The sequence below is a fragment of the Sus scrofa genome, chromosome 13 (genome assembly GCF_054392235.1).
Source record: "Sus scrofa isolate SSC_HxYL_T2T_F1_AM1 chromosome 13, Sscrofa_HxYL_maternal_Yorkshire_Landrace_v2.0, whole genome shotgun sequence".
Lineage (NCBI taxonomy): Eukaryota > Metazoa > Chordata > Mammalia > Artiodactyla > Suidae > Sus > Sus scrofa.
In genome coordinates, this window is record NC_139395.1 from 42,073,522 (window position 1) to 42,088,619 (window position 15,098).

General features: G+C 45.2%; 1 protein-coding gene across 10 annotated transcripts in view; it reads left to right on the top strand.

Annotated features, from left to right (window-relative positions):
- The first annotated feature begins 1,113 nt into the window (after positions 1-1,113).
- LOC110256584 (uncharacterized) overlaps positions 1,114-15,098 on the top strand; it is a 125,512-nt gene continuing 111,527 nt past the window's right edge. For 9 of the 10 annotated variants that reach the window (XR_014822919.1, XR_014822917.1, XR_002338254.2 and 6 more), the window contains exons 1-2: positions 1,114-1,376; positions 5,429-5,487. Coding sequence is in view for 4 of the 10 variants with exons in the window: in XM_021071722.2 (XP_020927381.2) it covers positions 1,150-1,376; positions 5,429-5,487 (286 nt within the window). In the remaining 6 variants the exon portion in view is untranslated. Of the gene's footprint in view, positions 1,377-5,428; positions 8,266-8,494; positions 9,479-15,098 lie in introns of those variants that run through there. The other variant, XR_014822915.1, reaches the window with a different exon arrangement.

Here is a 15,098-nt window from a genome sequence, read left to right on the forward strand (position 1 = left end):
TAACCACCCAAGGAGGGAGCAGGCGCCCAGATTCGCGGTCTCCACGTGTTGCTGGGGTTGGCGCAGACTCGTCCGCAGGCACAGTAGGGAACGTGACACCGCATTTTCTCGAATTCCTGCCTTCTAGGGTGGTGCAGCCGGGTGAGAGAGCTTAGGGGAGATGGCGAAGAGGTTTCAGAATCCATTCGTTGTACAGAAGCACTGGGGCTTTAGAACAGCGCGCCAACTCCAGAGGCTTTCCCCGGTACCCCCTCTCCCACTTGAGAAAAGCAGTGTTGGTTATGGGTGATTAATAGCCGGGCTTCCCACGACCGTGCGGCGCGTCCTTGCCAGCACCACTACCTTAGCTGTTTTAATTTGACCTTTATTATTAGCAACTTGCTCCAGAGGTTGGATTCGCACCCCGTGGACGTCCTCTCTCCCCCTCCACCCGCCTGCTTCCTGGGAAGGATCAGAGACCTCAGCTCCCGCGGCGCCCCCTCCTCCTCCCGAGAAAGCAGGCCCAAGACCCTTTACGACCTAACCCGGGGGCTATCAGACAACCCTGGGGGTCTCCCGGGCCTCCGAGTTGGGCGGTGTCTGCATTGCATCGTCGTAGGTTCTGTCTGGCACATTGTGCCAGTGCGCACAGAGAACACAAAACACACTCTTAAGTGCCACTGGCATCTATGGAGTGGCGATGGTCTATACAGAGTGCCGGTGCCTGGAGGAGTGGGGGAGGGTACTGCGGCCAAGGGAGGGTACTGCGGCCAAGGGCAGAGTGGGAGGACCATGAAGGCCGGCTGGCCGCAGGGGAACCCTTCCTCTCTGGGTTCAGTGGCGGGAGCACCCCGAGCTGCGGCAAAAAATAAAAGGCTAGTAGGCTCTCCTGCACCCCACGTGCTCCCCTTGCCTTCCCTGTGTCCCCCGGCTTTTCCAGGAGGAAGATGGGGTGCCCAGCGGGGGTGGGGAGCGCCAGGCTGCGGGGCCGGGCTGTCACGTGCCCCCCTCCCCCGCCACTGCGACGGGAGTTCCAATCAGAGCGCGCCAGGGGGCTCCTCCTGGGCAGGAACCACCCGGCTCGGCGGCGGAGGGTGGGCCGCCGTCACCTGACCGCCCGCCCCCGCCCCCCGCGAGTAAGGGGCGGTGGTAGCGTCTGCTCGGTTACAAATGGCCCCTCCCGCCCCGCTCGCCCGCTCGCTCGGGCTCGGCGCGGACCCGCCCGGGCGCACTCCTCCCAGTGGCTCTCGGCGTCCCGGCGTCCCGCCGCCCTGCCCGGAGCCGGCCGCGGTCCCCTCTACCCCTGAGGGCACTCCCGGCACCCAGCACAGAGGCTCGCCCGGGGAGGTCGCGACGGGAGGCTGGCCCGCGGTGGCCCGCGGCTCGCCTACCCGCAGGTGAGTGTGCGGTGTGGGCGTGGGATGCTGCGGGGACAGTGCGGGGAGACCTGCGGGTCTTCAGATGCCGACGCGGGTGCGTGCGATGCGCAGGTTAAGTTTGCAGAGCGAGTCCGAGATTTCTCTCCATCCCGGCCTCCTCTTGCTGCTCCAGTGGGTTGGGGGCTCCAGAGAAAGCTTCAATTTGGGGGGAAGGGCTTAGGGAAATTCTTGTCTTGAGATACTTGACAAAGGTTGAAAAGACACATCAGGTGGAGCGTGTAGCTGCAGCTGATGGTGGTTAGACAGGTGCATTTTAGTTTGCCTGCGTGTGTGTGTGGCTTCCGGGCGAGGAGGATGAGTCCGAGATGGGGCGAAGCCTCTTCGGCGGGTCATTCCGTCCCCCAAAGCCACTTAGATGTCGGAGAGGGAAATTGTGCTGCTCTGAGGTGGTCACTGGATGTTATAGCAGCAAACCAGTGACCCCCGTATTTCTGATACACTCCTGTAGTAGCGGGAGAGCAGGTGGCGAGGTAAAGAGTGTGTGAGGCTTTAAGGAATCCAGAAAATATTCCATTTTCATTTTAACTTCTTGGTAGGAATTTGTATTAAAAGTGCTGAATCATGCAAAAAGACATAGAAAATAATTTACTGCATTTTTAAATGAAGTTTTTTGAAGCTAATAATAATTTTTGAATAAATACCTTATGTTTAAGGTGTAGGCACCGGGTGTTTGAAATCGTATTTTGGGACTGCCCTTGGCTTTCTGGTTGCTGATTGCTTTTCTGTCCACAGAGTGAGTTGTATCCATTCATTATCTCTTGCCACCCTCCCCATCAAAAAAAAAAAAAAAAAAAAAAAAAGACATTTGTTTTGTTTTGTTTTGGTGTGTAAAAGGAGTGGAGGAAACAGTCCTTGGAAATAGAAAACTCCTTCTTTGATGAGTGCAGTAATGGCCAATTTGATTTGTCATATGCCACTGAAGGGAATGTCAAGCTGATAATATGCAGACTGGAGAGAGAAAAAAGCAGGAGTTGCCCATTGAGGAAGAAATGAGCCCTAATCCAATTGTGTTCAGTAAAAGAGCTGAAGGGAAGTGATTCCACATGGGAGCCTGAGTTCTCTTAGGTGGAGGTGGAGAGGTGCTGTTTTTTGATGCAAGTTCTGCCCTCAGACACCAAGTAGCATAAAAATGATTTAAAAAAAAAATCGGAGTCAGGATTAGTGAAATGGGTGTGTCCAAAGATAGCTCTTGTCCATTTACTCTGGGCTGCACTGTCTGAACTGCTCATGGCCTGCTGACTCATAAGGGACCCAGCATGGCTTTGGGAAGGTTGAATTTACTTACAAACTCTAAAAAACCCATACTTGTTTGAAAAAAACAATTTGTTTATGGAAAATAAAAAGCTTTAACAGAGGCATCCATCAACAGAAAAGCTTGTCTCCTCCTCACATCTCTTCTTTAGGGAGGTTTTTTCCTGATTCCTTGACTTGTCACCTTCATTTCGGTACCTGTCATCATGCTTGTGCACAGAACATTTGGTTTAAGACAGAGATTTTCATCTAAATCTTGATGTTAGAAATAGTGGTGTTCCTACCAGTATGATTATTTCAAAGGTATTTGGGAAAGACTCCAAAAAACTGGAATATGAACGATTGAGTTTCCTTTGCAGCATAGACTCCCTTAACGTGGCATGCAAGACCAGGGAGCCCCACCCTGTTTCTGAGCATCTGCATGAAAGGCCAGGAAAGGAATTCAACAATTGCAGTGGTGCGGAGAGAGGCAGCTTCTACACTTGGATGTTAACATTTTATTTAAATAATTACTACAATGTTGGAAGGTAGGCTTTAATCCATAGAAAAGTCTTGAAAAAACACAGCATTATTTGGTTTCACCTGCCAGCTCATTCAAATATCCATTTAACTTTGAGAGGTTGATTTTGATAGAAAAGGGATCTGAAGTGGGTGCTTCTTCCCAATTTTAAGATCCTGGGATTAAAAGACATGCTTGGAAGGGCAGATAGCAAAGCATCTAGTGAAGCCAAAAAGAGTTGTTTTTGCTCTGGTATTTTTAATAGAGTTTCGTTATCAAAGTAAGTGTTTCAGAAAGAGGGATTTATTTATTTATTTATTTTTCAGGCAGTAAACCTGCTTGTGAAATAGATAAGGACCTGGCATCTCACTTAGAACAGAAATACACAACAGGAGCAGGAAACAGATGACTGAGTTTGGTCCTTCAGTGAGAACCCAGTCATGTCATGTCATATTAGAGGAAGGCCATTTCAGCAACAAGGCTAGGAGATTTCAAACCTTATTTAAAATCTATGGGAAAGAAAATGTTTTGAGCTGCTCGGAAGAAAGAGGCATTCATTATAAATTCACAATTCATTATTGTCATAGCCATGCTAACCCGCATCGTCTACTGCAGACAGCGGGGCCGACTGTGAGGAAGAGAGATGCCAAGACTTTGTTCTTTCCTTTTCTTTTTTTTAAAAAAAATTAAAAATGTCAAAAGGACGCCCACTTGACGTTACCATTCTTTAAGGCAAATAAATCATTTAAAGAAGAGAAAAATCTACTTTTTCCCCTGATGGCTAGAGTGAATTAATGCCTTTCTAAATCTGGATGTGGTGACCATTTATATAACAGAATAACTGTATCTCAACAGTTATTCCAGTCTGCAGTGAGGCTCCAGGTGAAAATTGTGTGTTCTGTTCGGAACTAATATAAGTCCAAAGCTGCTGAAACCATCTTCTGCTTCTTTTCCTTCTAATTCGATTTTTCCCCTCCTTTAAATCCACAAACCACACCCACAAATCCTAGCACCCTAGAAGGCTTTGCAGTGTCACCCGGAACACACAATCAGGTAAATTGCCTGTGATTGCGGGTCATTCTAAGATCAAAATAGATTTCAGCTTTAGCTTCGGGAATCAAATTTGTAGGATGTCTCTGGTGCTTTGCTCAGATGTCGGCGCCCCGGTAGCCTGGTTTCAAAGAGGGACTTGTCCTAAGATTTGCAGTGATTATTTTGTGGAAGTTAGCTCTGCCCACTTGCACAGTTAATTGCAGTGCGAGAAGGTTCCAGAACAGTACCTCCTTGAGTTCCGACATTAACTATGTACACAGCATTGTATGAGGTGCATTCCAGAAAACCCACCTCCCAGTGAAGTGAATATGCTGGCTGAATAAACACCTGGGCTAGTTTGGCCCCGCCAGCAAATCTCATTTTTGACCCCAGGAGACTATTAATTTAATGTACACTGAGCTTTTTTCAGGACACTGGAGAGCCTCATAGGATGGAGAGAGGCATCTGAAGTCTGATTTCTTTAAGAGCTGTTCTCCAAGCATCTACCTTTTTCCATATGAGAATGTCAGATTATGTGCACTTTTCAAGAAAATCAAGGAAACACACTTTACTAATCCACTTATTGTAGGGAGTTGTAAAATTAGAATTAATAATAATATTATCTTTACATAATTAAAAATTTAATTTTTACATATTAGGAATGTATGAGTATTCTGACTTGGGTTATGTATGAGTGGGGAGTTGACTGTAAAAAAACATTTGGAGATCACTGCTCTTTTAAAATTATGTGACACTAGATTTTTACACATCTGTCACAGCAAAATTAAAGAATGCACTTTGGTGCCCACAGTTTGGCCCATACACACACATCCTAGAAGTGCTGTTTAGAATGATTCAGTTATTTATATTGAGGAGACTTGGGGTAGTGGGAGAATTTTTTGTTTTTTTTTCTGTTGGATGTTGGGGTCTGATGCTGCTGTGCTTGGGTATCTTAGTGTTTAGAAGCCTCAAGAAGAGGCAGTGAATACAGACAATACTCAGAGTAAGAGTAAAGTATATTTTTTACCGTAAGTCTTCCTATAGGTGGTCAGTTTAAAAGTAGTCATGTTCTAGGTTATAGAACTAAAAATATCATGGAAAATATCCTTTTTCCAGATGTAGCTCAGAATGCATATCCTTTAGTCAAATTACAGTAAGTCGTCTTTGCTACTCATGGAATTTGGAAACTGTCCAGCCAGCTAATGATCTAAATATGTTGGTCTTCCAGGTGTTCCTTTGATACAGTGGATGGTGACTCTGCTGTTCTGCCTGGGAGTGGTTCAAAATGTAAGTTCAGCAAACTAACAAATAATTAAATGTCCATAATTCTAGGGCTCTATGCAGAACATTTCTTCCCATTTTCATTCCTTTTGCCCAGGACTCTAGCCTGATAAATAAAGAGTCTAGAAGGAGGTGATACCATCTCCTTGGGTAGGCAGAGGGATGCCCAACTGAGACCAACGTTTGTTCAGTGTTCAACAGTGGCACTGTATCAAGGCACCATGACAGCCATCCGTTGCCATTTTTCTCTACCCCTCCCCACCCCATTAGTTTTCATTACTTTTCTAGTAATAGAAAATGAACCTTTGGTATCTGGGCAATGCTGAAATGACATCTCTCCTCATGTGGGGGACAGATCCCAGTAGGTAGACATACAGGAGCAGCATTCTTTTGTGCCAGGTGAAATCCTTTGGCGGCTATTGAGTTAGCTTTCCTAATGCATAGATGAACCAGAATACTTCTTGAGCTCAGCTCCCTGTTGAGATCTGCTACGCTTCAGATATAAAGTGAAAAGTGTTCAAACACGGCATTGCTCTTGGACACATAGACACTGGATGGTGCAGGATTTTACCATCGGCCTGCCTTCTCCACTTTGGGATATCAAATACTTCCACGTATGGTTCTTTATGGAAGCAACTCTCTGTTCTCAGAAAGGGACCCAGAGGAAGACCCCTCCCTGTTTCTTTAGAGACCTCACCATGTAATTTAAGATATTTTTGAAACAATTCTTAGGCATTTAATGCATTTGATCATTGGTCAGGCTCCAGAAAGCTGATTTTTATTAGGAAAAATGTCTTCCTTCCCTTGTCTTCCCCTTGCTTTTCTGCCTCCCTCTTTCTGTTCCCTTGCCCCTAAACATGGACTTCTGTGTAATTCAGTTCACTAAATATTTCTCCATTCTTCGTTTCGCTGCAGAGTTTATTGCTAGAGTGGCTAATAGACTTTCAGCACCAATAGTGTATTGATCACTTGAAATCTTGTTTGAGCTTGACTGAATATACATAATGGGGTGTCAGTCGGGGAAAAAAAAATCTCATAATAAATGGCAGGTGACTTATATTCATGAGAAAAAATGTCTTGGGCAGTGCACAAAATACCATGTTTACTGTAGCATGACCGGCTGATTTCACCAGTCTCCTCACAGTCATTGGATGGATATTTAATAGCAAAGGCAAGGTTAGAATACCAAGATCCTGGAACCTTTCTTTCTTTGTTTATATGGAGAAGCATTTTTGCACACTCTATAGAACATAAACATCTTCTACAATCGTAGCCAGCAAGAAAGATCTTTTCTACCTGAAGAGTTCAGAAATTGCAAACAAATCTGTTGAAGTTGGTGTCTGTTTAAAATCAGCTTCTGATTTATGCAGTCTATATTTTTTAACTTTTTACCATGTGTGTATCAGTGCATACACTCGGTGTATGCAAATATCATTTGCAATGTGTATGAGAGAGCACGGTATATTTAGAGAAAATCCTGCTTTACATAAATTATTTTTAAGAACAACCAAGCAGAGGAGTAGCCATGCGTTAGGAAAGCGAAATCCTTTCGGTTTTCTTTTTTAAATTTCCTATTGAATGATAAGGAATGGGGTCTCAATTTTGAAGTTTTATGGGTCATTCTTCAAAATCTATTTTCCCGATAGAGCACTGGCCAGTATTTCTAGGGAAGTGATATTTGGGGTTACTTTCTGTAGCTGACTTAGAAATGACTCCGTTGCTACTGACTGTACTTGTGGCATCTGGCCACTGTGGAGTATTGTCGTAGCCATAATCCTGCTTCACCCCAAGACAGTGTGGGGTGTATAACACTCCCCAGCCCACGGGGTAGGGTGCATTTGAACTTCTGTCAGGAAGTCTTGTTCTCCTGTAAGTGAATGCAGTCAATGGGCTCTTTACTTCTCAGGTTTAAATTTGCTTTTTTATGGCAAAAACCAAATCACACTGTAGGTAAATGCCTCTTCCACTTCCTTTACGACATTCAAGATTTTACAAAGCGTATTATGACAGCGTTTTTGCTTTTTAAATCTCAGGTCGTATCCAGTAGCCAGAGGAACCGACTTACCAGAGTATGTGAAATAGGGCAGGAGAGACGATGAGGGTACAGAAGACGTGACATGTCAGGGCCTGATCACATCTACAGTTTTTCTGTAGGGCTTCAAGAACTTTTGGCTGTTTTCATCTACTTCATTAAAATGCTTCTGATCTGTTTTTTAAGGTTTCTGCTTAGCAGGAAGAGAGAAAGCAAAGTTTGCTGAGAAAATGGTGTTGAGAACTAGTCAGTTGGAGCAGTTCAACAGTATATGATTATAAGGGAGCTACATATTTTAGCAATCTTTTATAAGTAAAATCTTGTATCTATTCTTTCTTTTATACATGAATACCGTTTTGTGACAAAAACTATTTGTAGTATGTGGCTTTTTGCACAAAGAGAGGTAATCATGTTTGATGGTTTAAGCTTAGGGAATTATGTCATTGAGACGTGAGCAAAAACTACATTATATGAGAACTTTAAACTTGGGAATTAGCTGTTTGAATAAACTTCCTTCCTTTTAACCTACAGAGAAACACATGTCTGAAAATGTTAAAAATTGGAGGTATTGGATGCCACCAATAAAAGGGAAAACATGAAATCCCAGGGCAGAGAGAATTGGAAGGAAAACATTTCCCAGAGAAATTTGAATCCGAAACCTGCATTTATAGGCCTTGCTGTTGTCTTAAATTGTGGATAGTTTTACTGATTTATTTTAATAAAGTGAAAGGAGAAAATGAATAAGGAACCAAGTGGAAGCTACACAAGCTATGTTCTGAATAAAAGATATTCAGGATTATGGGTTGGCAATACAAATACCTAGTTTTAGTATATTACTTTCTTAACAGTTTGTGCCATCTTAGAGTGAGAATGTTTAAAAACAAAACAACTTTAAGCACCTATGTTTTATTTTTAATTTTTCTAGGGCCACACCCGCGGCATATGGAGGTTCCCAGGCAAGGGGTCCAATCAGAACTACAGCTGCTGGCCTACACCACAGTCACAGACACACCAGATCCAAGCAGCTTCTGCAACCTATACCACAGCTCACAGCAACGCCAGATCTTTAACCCACTGAACGAGGCCAGGGATCGAATCCACATCCTCATGAATCCTAGTCGTGTTCGTTAACTGCTGAGCCGCAACGGGAACTCCTAAGCACCTGTGTTTTATAGAGCTTGTCAGTAGAACTAAAAACAACATCAGTAGACCTACCAGGTGCTTGGTAAAGATTTTAAGTTCTTTTTTTTAAAAAAAAAATCTTTCTTCAACACAAAATTTTAAAACCAGGTTGAATTTGCAGCCATTTCACAGGAATGGACATTATAATTTCTGGAATTTGATTTCATATATGATATGTGAAGTGAACATTAGGAAGTAATTGGAACTTCTGTATTTTTGTTTTCTTGCAACTGCTACAGTTTCAGAAGACAGTCTGAGCTCTCTTCCGTTAGCTACAGCTCATTTAAAGTTATAGTCATTTAATAGAAGAACAGCAGTGGGACCACTTTTCCTTCCAACAATGATTTAACTAATAACTAGGCTAATGCAATGGATTAAGGATAATATGCTTTTTTAAAAATTGTTATTTTTTTCACTTTAATGAAGAACACATTGAGGCAAAGTAAAGAAAAATGACAGTGTACTAATTCAATTATCAGTGAAGTCATAGCCCAGTATATGCCACTTTTAATAACTCTAGCTTTGCATTTAATAAAAAGTTTATTTTCAGGTTTAATTGTTCATGCTAAGAAATCAGCAGACAACTTGCTTAGGGCATGGAACAGCTGCTGAGCTTTATCCTCAGTAGGTTTATTAAACCCCCATGTGCCTCCTAAGAAGGAAATGTTGCCATTTGTAACAACATGGATGGACTTAGAGGGCATTATGCTAAGTGATATAAGTCAGAGAAAGACAAATGCTATGTGATATCACTTATATGTAGAATCTGAAAAATACAACAAATGAGTGAATATTTAAAAAAAAAACAAAACAGATACCAAGAATAAACTAGTGGTTACCAGGGAGAGGGAAGGAGGGCAACAGGGGTAGGGGATTAAGAGGTACAAACCACTAAGTATAAAATAGGAGTTCCCTGTTGTGCTACAGTGGAAAAAAATCCAATGAGTATCCATGAGGATGTGAGTTTGATCCCTGACCTCGCTCAGTGGGTCGGGGATCCAGTGTTACTGTGAGCTGTGGTGTTGGTTGCAGATGCAGCTCAAATCCCGAGTTGCTGTGGCTGTGGTGTAGGCTGGCAGCTGTAGCTCCCATTCAACCCCTAGCCTGGGAACTTCCATATGCCGTAGGTGTGGCCCTAAAAAGCAAAAATTAAATAAACTACAAGGATGTATTGTAAATCATAGGAAATACAGCCCATATAACTATAAATGGAGTATAACCCTTAAAAATTATAAATTGCTGTGGTGTACACCCCCCAAAAATTCAAATCCCCTCTGGGACAACTTGGGGCCACAGTCAGCCGATGATTTCTTATACTTACTGATGAGTTAATAACATATTCTATGTATATCATATAAGTATATAATGAACTTACTACAAGTATATTGTTATACTTATTAATAGCTAAATGTATATACATACCATTTCAAACAAACCTAAGCAAATCCAGTTTAATTAGAAACCCAATACTGAGAAATAGACACCATGAAATGTCCTAGAACAGTAAAGAAAATAGGCTTGACTATTTGCCCAGCTTAGTTTTTGCTTGAGATACATGCTGTGGAAGACGTCATTTTCTTATGAATAGGCTGATCCACCGTGGTTTTGTAGGAATTTGGTGAAAGAGTAATTCATGGTGGGGTTTTTTTGGGTTGTTTTGGTTTTGGCGTGTGTATTTTCAGTTGAGGGTATGTCTTTAAGGAATGAGAGTCTCATTTAAAAAAAAAAAAATTCCTTGAAACCAGTGAATCTCACTTTTGAGTTTGAACTTCTTCATCTTGCTGTAGCCTTTGCTCCCTTAAGGCTGTGCTTTGGTCACGCTGACAAGTATGGACATGCAAAGCCACCATCCGATGGACTTGATTTTGTCTCTGCCAAATGGAAGAAGTGGCCGGCCTATGAATTCTATACCCAAGCCAAGAATTTGAAATTGATGTTATTCTCCAGCAAGCTGGCCACTCCCTCTTCAGAATCACTGTTGTCACTGGTGTGCTCTTTCTCTACTCCTGCAAACATCTATATGTCTACAAGTTCTTCAGAATCACTTGATAAGCATTCAAGATAAGAGTACAAAACCTACTATAGGAGTTCCCGTCGTGGCGCAGTGGTTAACGAATCCGACTAGGAACCATGAGGTTGCGGGTTCGGTCCCTGCCCTTGCTCAGTGGGTTAACAGTCCGGCGTTGCCGTGAACTGTGGTGTAGGTTGCAGACTCGGCTCGGATCCCGCGTTGCTGTGGCTGTGGTATAGGCTGGCAGCTGCAGCTCCGATTAGACCACTAGCCTGGGACCCTCCATATGCCACGGGAGTGGCCCAAGAAATGGCAAAAAGACAAAAAAAAAAAAAAACCTACTATAGACCCACATTTTCAGGCTCCTTCACAATCATATAATTTTTGGAAATAATCTGGGGGCATGAATTTCCAGCCTGAACAAAGCTCTAATTTGGGCCTTTATGAACGCCCCTCAGGCGATATATCTTAGCTGGGATTTGTGGCGCTAGGATGCTGGATTAAAGCAGACAGACTGGAGTTCCTGTTGTGGCTCAACAGGTTAAGAACACAACTAGTATCCATGAAGATACGGGTTCGATCCCTGGCCTCGCTGAGTGGGTTAAGGATCCAGCATTGCTGTGATGTAGGCAGGCAGCTACAGCTCTGATTCGACCCCTAGCCTGGGAACCTCCAAATGCTGCACCTGCAGCCCTAAAAAGACATAAGTAAATAAATAAATAAATAAATAAATAGAAATCAGATACTCTCTCTATTGAGGATTTAAGTTGACATTTAAAGTAAAAAAAAAAAAAAAGCACAGGGTGAACACTTACAGAGATAGATACAGAGACTGAATTCCTTTAAGAGTCGACTTTTTGAGTGACGTGGCCCCATGGAATTTTCTGTGGTGACAGAAACATTTTTCCACCTTCCCTGTCCATTATAGAGCCACATGTCACATGTAACTACTGAGCACTTGAAGGTGGCTAGTGTGACTCAAACACTGAATTTTGAAAGTTTTATTCAATTTTATTTAAAATGGCTATTTAAAAAGCCACATGGAGCTGGGGGCTGTATGTATTGGATAGTGTTGCCGCAGACATTCAGGAAAGTGAGTCAGCTTTGCACTAAATCTAAAGTCCTCTCTGTGGACAATGTGAGCGAAGGGGCATGCACACTCCAGAAAGTGGGGACAGGTCAGTGCTGATGACAGAGTCCTCTCAATGCGGTGGGCCCTGCACAGCTGTGTGCAAATCAGAGCTGTGCTGTTGCTGTCTTATTTTCACGTTTTAAAATACAACTGCAGTCCTCCCAGTCTGGGGCCCAGTGCATGATATTGCTACTGCTCGTTTTTTAAAATTGTGGTAAGAACACTTAAAGTGAGATCTGCCCTCTTTACAGGTTTTTAAGTGTACGATGCAGTATTGTTACCTGTAGGCACCATGCTATATAGTGGTTCTCTAGAATGTATTCATCTGCCATAACTGATATTTTATACCCATTGATTACAACTCTCCACCCTACCCCCACTCCCCTCAGCAAAGACCGCTCTATTCTTTGCTTCCATGAATTTGACTGTTTTTGCTGCTCTGAGACCCTGTTCCCAACTATAGGTAGTTTCTCTGAGTTCTGGCTAGTTTGTTGGGCTACAAGTGTATGTCTGAGTTACTCTCAGAATTCTGTTTTGAGGATAAGAGATTTAGGGGCAAAAGTCTGGATTTGCCTTTCTAGAAGATTCTTCCACCACTTCTTTTGGTCACTAAACCCTCTTGCCCATGGTTAGAACTTCACAACATCTGTTTACATTTCAGTCTTTATATCTCAAAGGATTTTGCCTCCAGGGTGCTTAAGAGTGTGGACCCCCGAGTCAAGGCAAAGCCAGTTAAGAAGTTAAGACAACTCACTCATCCCACAGAACAGCCCTCTTCCTAAAGGTGGTGAGAGCTTTCTTCATAAATGGAGAAGGTCTCGTGATGGAATTGACCATGATGTTTTCGGAGCCTGATCTGGTACTTGAGTGAGTGGACTTCTCCTGGTGGAGCTTGGTTTCTTTGGCTCCCACCAAGATAAGTAGGTGGGAGGCAAAGAGGGTGAAGGGTACCTTGCAGCTATGAGTGTCCCCTTTGTGCCCCCAGGGCAGCACCATGCAGCTGGGCACACACAGGAGGTTTCCATCTGTGGGGAGAGGCAGACTGAGTAGGGTGGGCACTGGTGGGCAAGGCGCTCTTTCCTCAGGGCGCTCCCAGCCTGCACCCCACCACCCTCCCCAGGCTCAGGATCTTCCAGTCCAGCACTTCTTCAGAACCACCTAGGGGATTCTTAAGGGGAAAAAAAAATGTTAATAAGCAAATTCCTGGGCCTCACCCCTCATTTGTAGAATTAGACCATTTCTTTGAGTTCTCTCAGCCCTGTCTTCAGGGTGAGGGGGTCCCCAAGACGTGCTGATGCTGTGCTTCCACCCAGACTCAATGAGAATCTCTGGGGTGGGGCCTTGGCACTGATGAATTTCTAGTGCCCAGCACTGCTGATGTAGCCTGCGTCCAGCTCCATCACAGAGTTCAGGACGTGTAGGAGTTTGGGCTGGGATGCCGCTCCCCCCTTAGCTTGTATTGACTTGTTGGGCATCTTCTATGGCATCCAACCCCCTCAATGTGATGCTGGGTTTTAGCCTCCCAGGCTCCTCCCCTTTTCCTGCCTTCTCTGCAATCTCATCACTTCTGCTGTGCCCACTGGGCATGTGACTCCTGCGCCAGTGTCGCCACCATGACCTTTCCAGGCCCCGCTTTCCAGCTCCCACTGGGTGTGTCCTTCAGCTTAGGTGAAACTGAGCCAAGTCCCCGTCTGGTGCCACTCTGCTCCCCAAGATCAGGGTACAGACCTCAGCTGCTCTTCCTCCCCCAGCCTGATGTGGTGTCCCACAAACAGTGCCCTGTTCTCTCTTGGCTCTGAGGCTGACCTAGTTCAGACCCGCACCGTCTCGTGCCCGAGCTGATTCAAAAGGCTCCAAGCTGGCCCCTGCCTCTTTAGATCACTCTTCTCTCCATCATCTTTCCCCAGCTGCGGGACACAGAACTCGCATCACTGCAGTCTCCTTAGGGCTTTTTGATGAAGCAAGGACAGTACACACCTCCCTCACCTGCCCAGCTCTGCCCACGGCCACTGCGCCCTCTATGCCCTGCAGGCCAGGCTCTGGTGTGTAGCTCCCCTGGTCTTCTGCCCCCACCCCCACATTTGCAGATCTGTATCTCTCACAAGGTGTAGTTCACAGGTCACCTTACAGGCTTACAGCTTTCTTCCCATGCCTTTGGCCAAACCCCTTGTTCCCAAGGCCCCACACCTTGGCCTGCACCTCTGGTCTGTGGCTTTCTTTCTTCATCTGCCTGGGCTCATATGCAGATGGTCACAGGGCCCCCACTCCCACCCCTAACTCCATGGTCATTCCCTACCTCCCCCTCAGTTCCCAGGACAGGGCCTTTGCAAAGACTGTACCAGCATCACACACTCACAAAGAAGTAACTGTGGCATTGTTTTTAAGTGCCTTTGACTGGATGTTCTTAGCAGTGACCAGGCCTTTGGTTTTCCCCCAGCATGGATGTGCTGGACCCCTAGTCTGCTGACCAGACACATGCACACAACACCCTCCTTCCCCTGGGAACTCTTCCTCTCTGCTGCTGCCGCCTCCCCCATCAGAGCTGCTCACTCATCCCTTCGTCCTCAGAGCAGCCTCCAGCACCCTCGTGGTACCTCTGAGAAACACTTTCCTCCACCCCATCCTTGAAGGAATGAGAATTTTGAGACACAGTTGGCAAGTATTTGTAGTACAGGAAAAAGGATGCCAGGAACCCTCCCACTGTGGCCCCCTCTCTGTGTCATCAGCCCCCACCCCCACTTGCACCTCCATCTCTGGTTTAGCCCACCTGGCTGTATCCTGAGCCCTTCTCCTGGGCAGCTGCTCCAAGGGTAACCTCCAATGGCTGAGCCAGAGCCTCAAAGCCATCCCCCTTTCTCCTCGAGAGATCCCTCAGGGACCGTGAGAACCGCCAAACCCCTGCTCTGGATGATTACATAGAAGTGAAGGGCACTGTCCTGCCTTCTCTTCCGGTGGAAGGGGAGAGATGCTGGGAGGGCTCATCCAGGGTGCCGAGGGCCTCATCCAGCCCTGAGGAAGCTCCCAGACCTCAATCTTGGTGAAGGAGGAGGAGGTAGACTGCATCAGAGGCTGAAGATGCATACAGAGGCCTGAGGGAGGGTGCAAAGGCTGAGCATATTCGAAGAACTACAAATATGTGAAGTATTTTCATGTGGGGTAGAAATTGGAAGTATTTTAGGTGGGGCAGGCGGAGATAGAGCGCCAGGTCCTAGTGCCCATCCTTAGGGCTGAGAGGAGCAGCTGATCCTGAGCACTGCTGA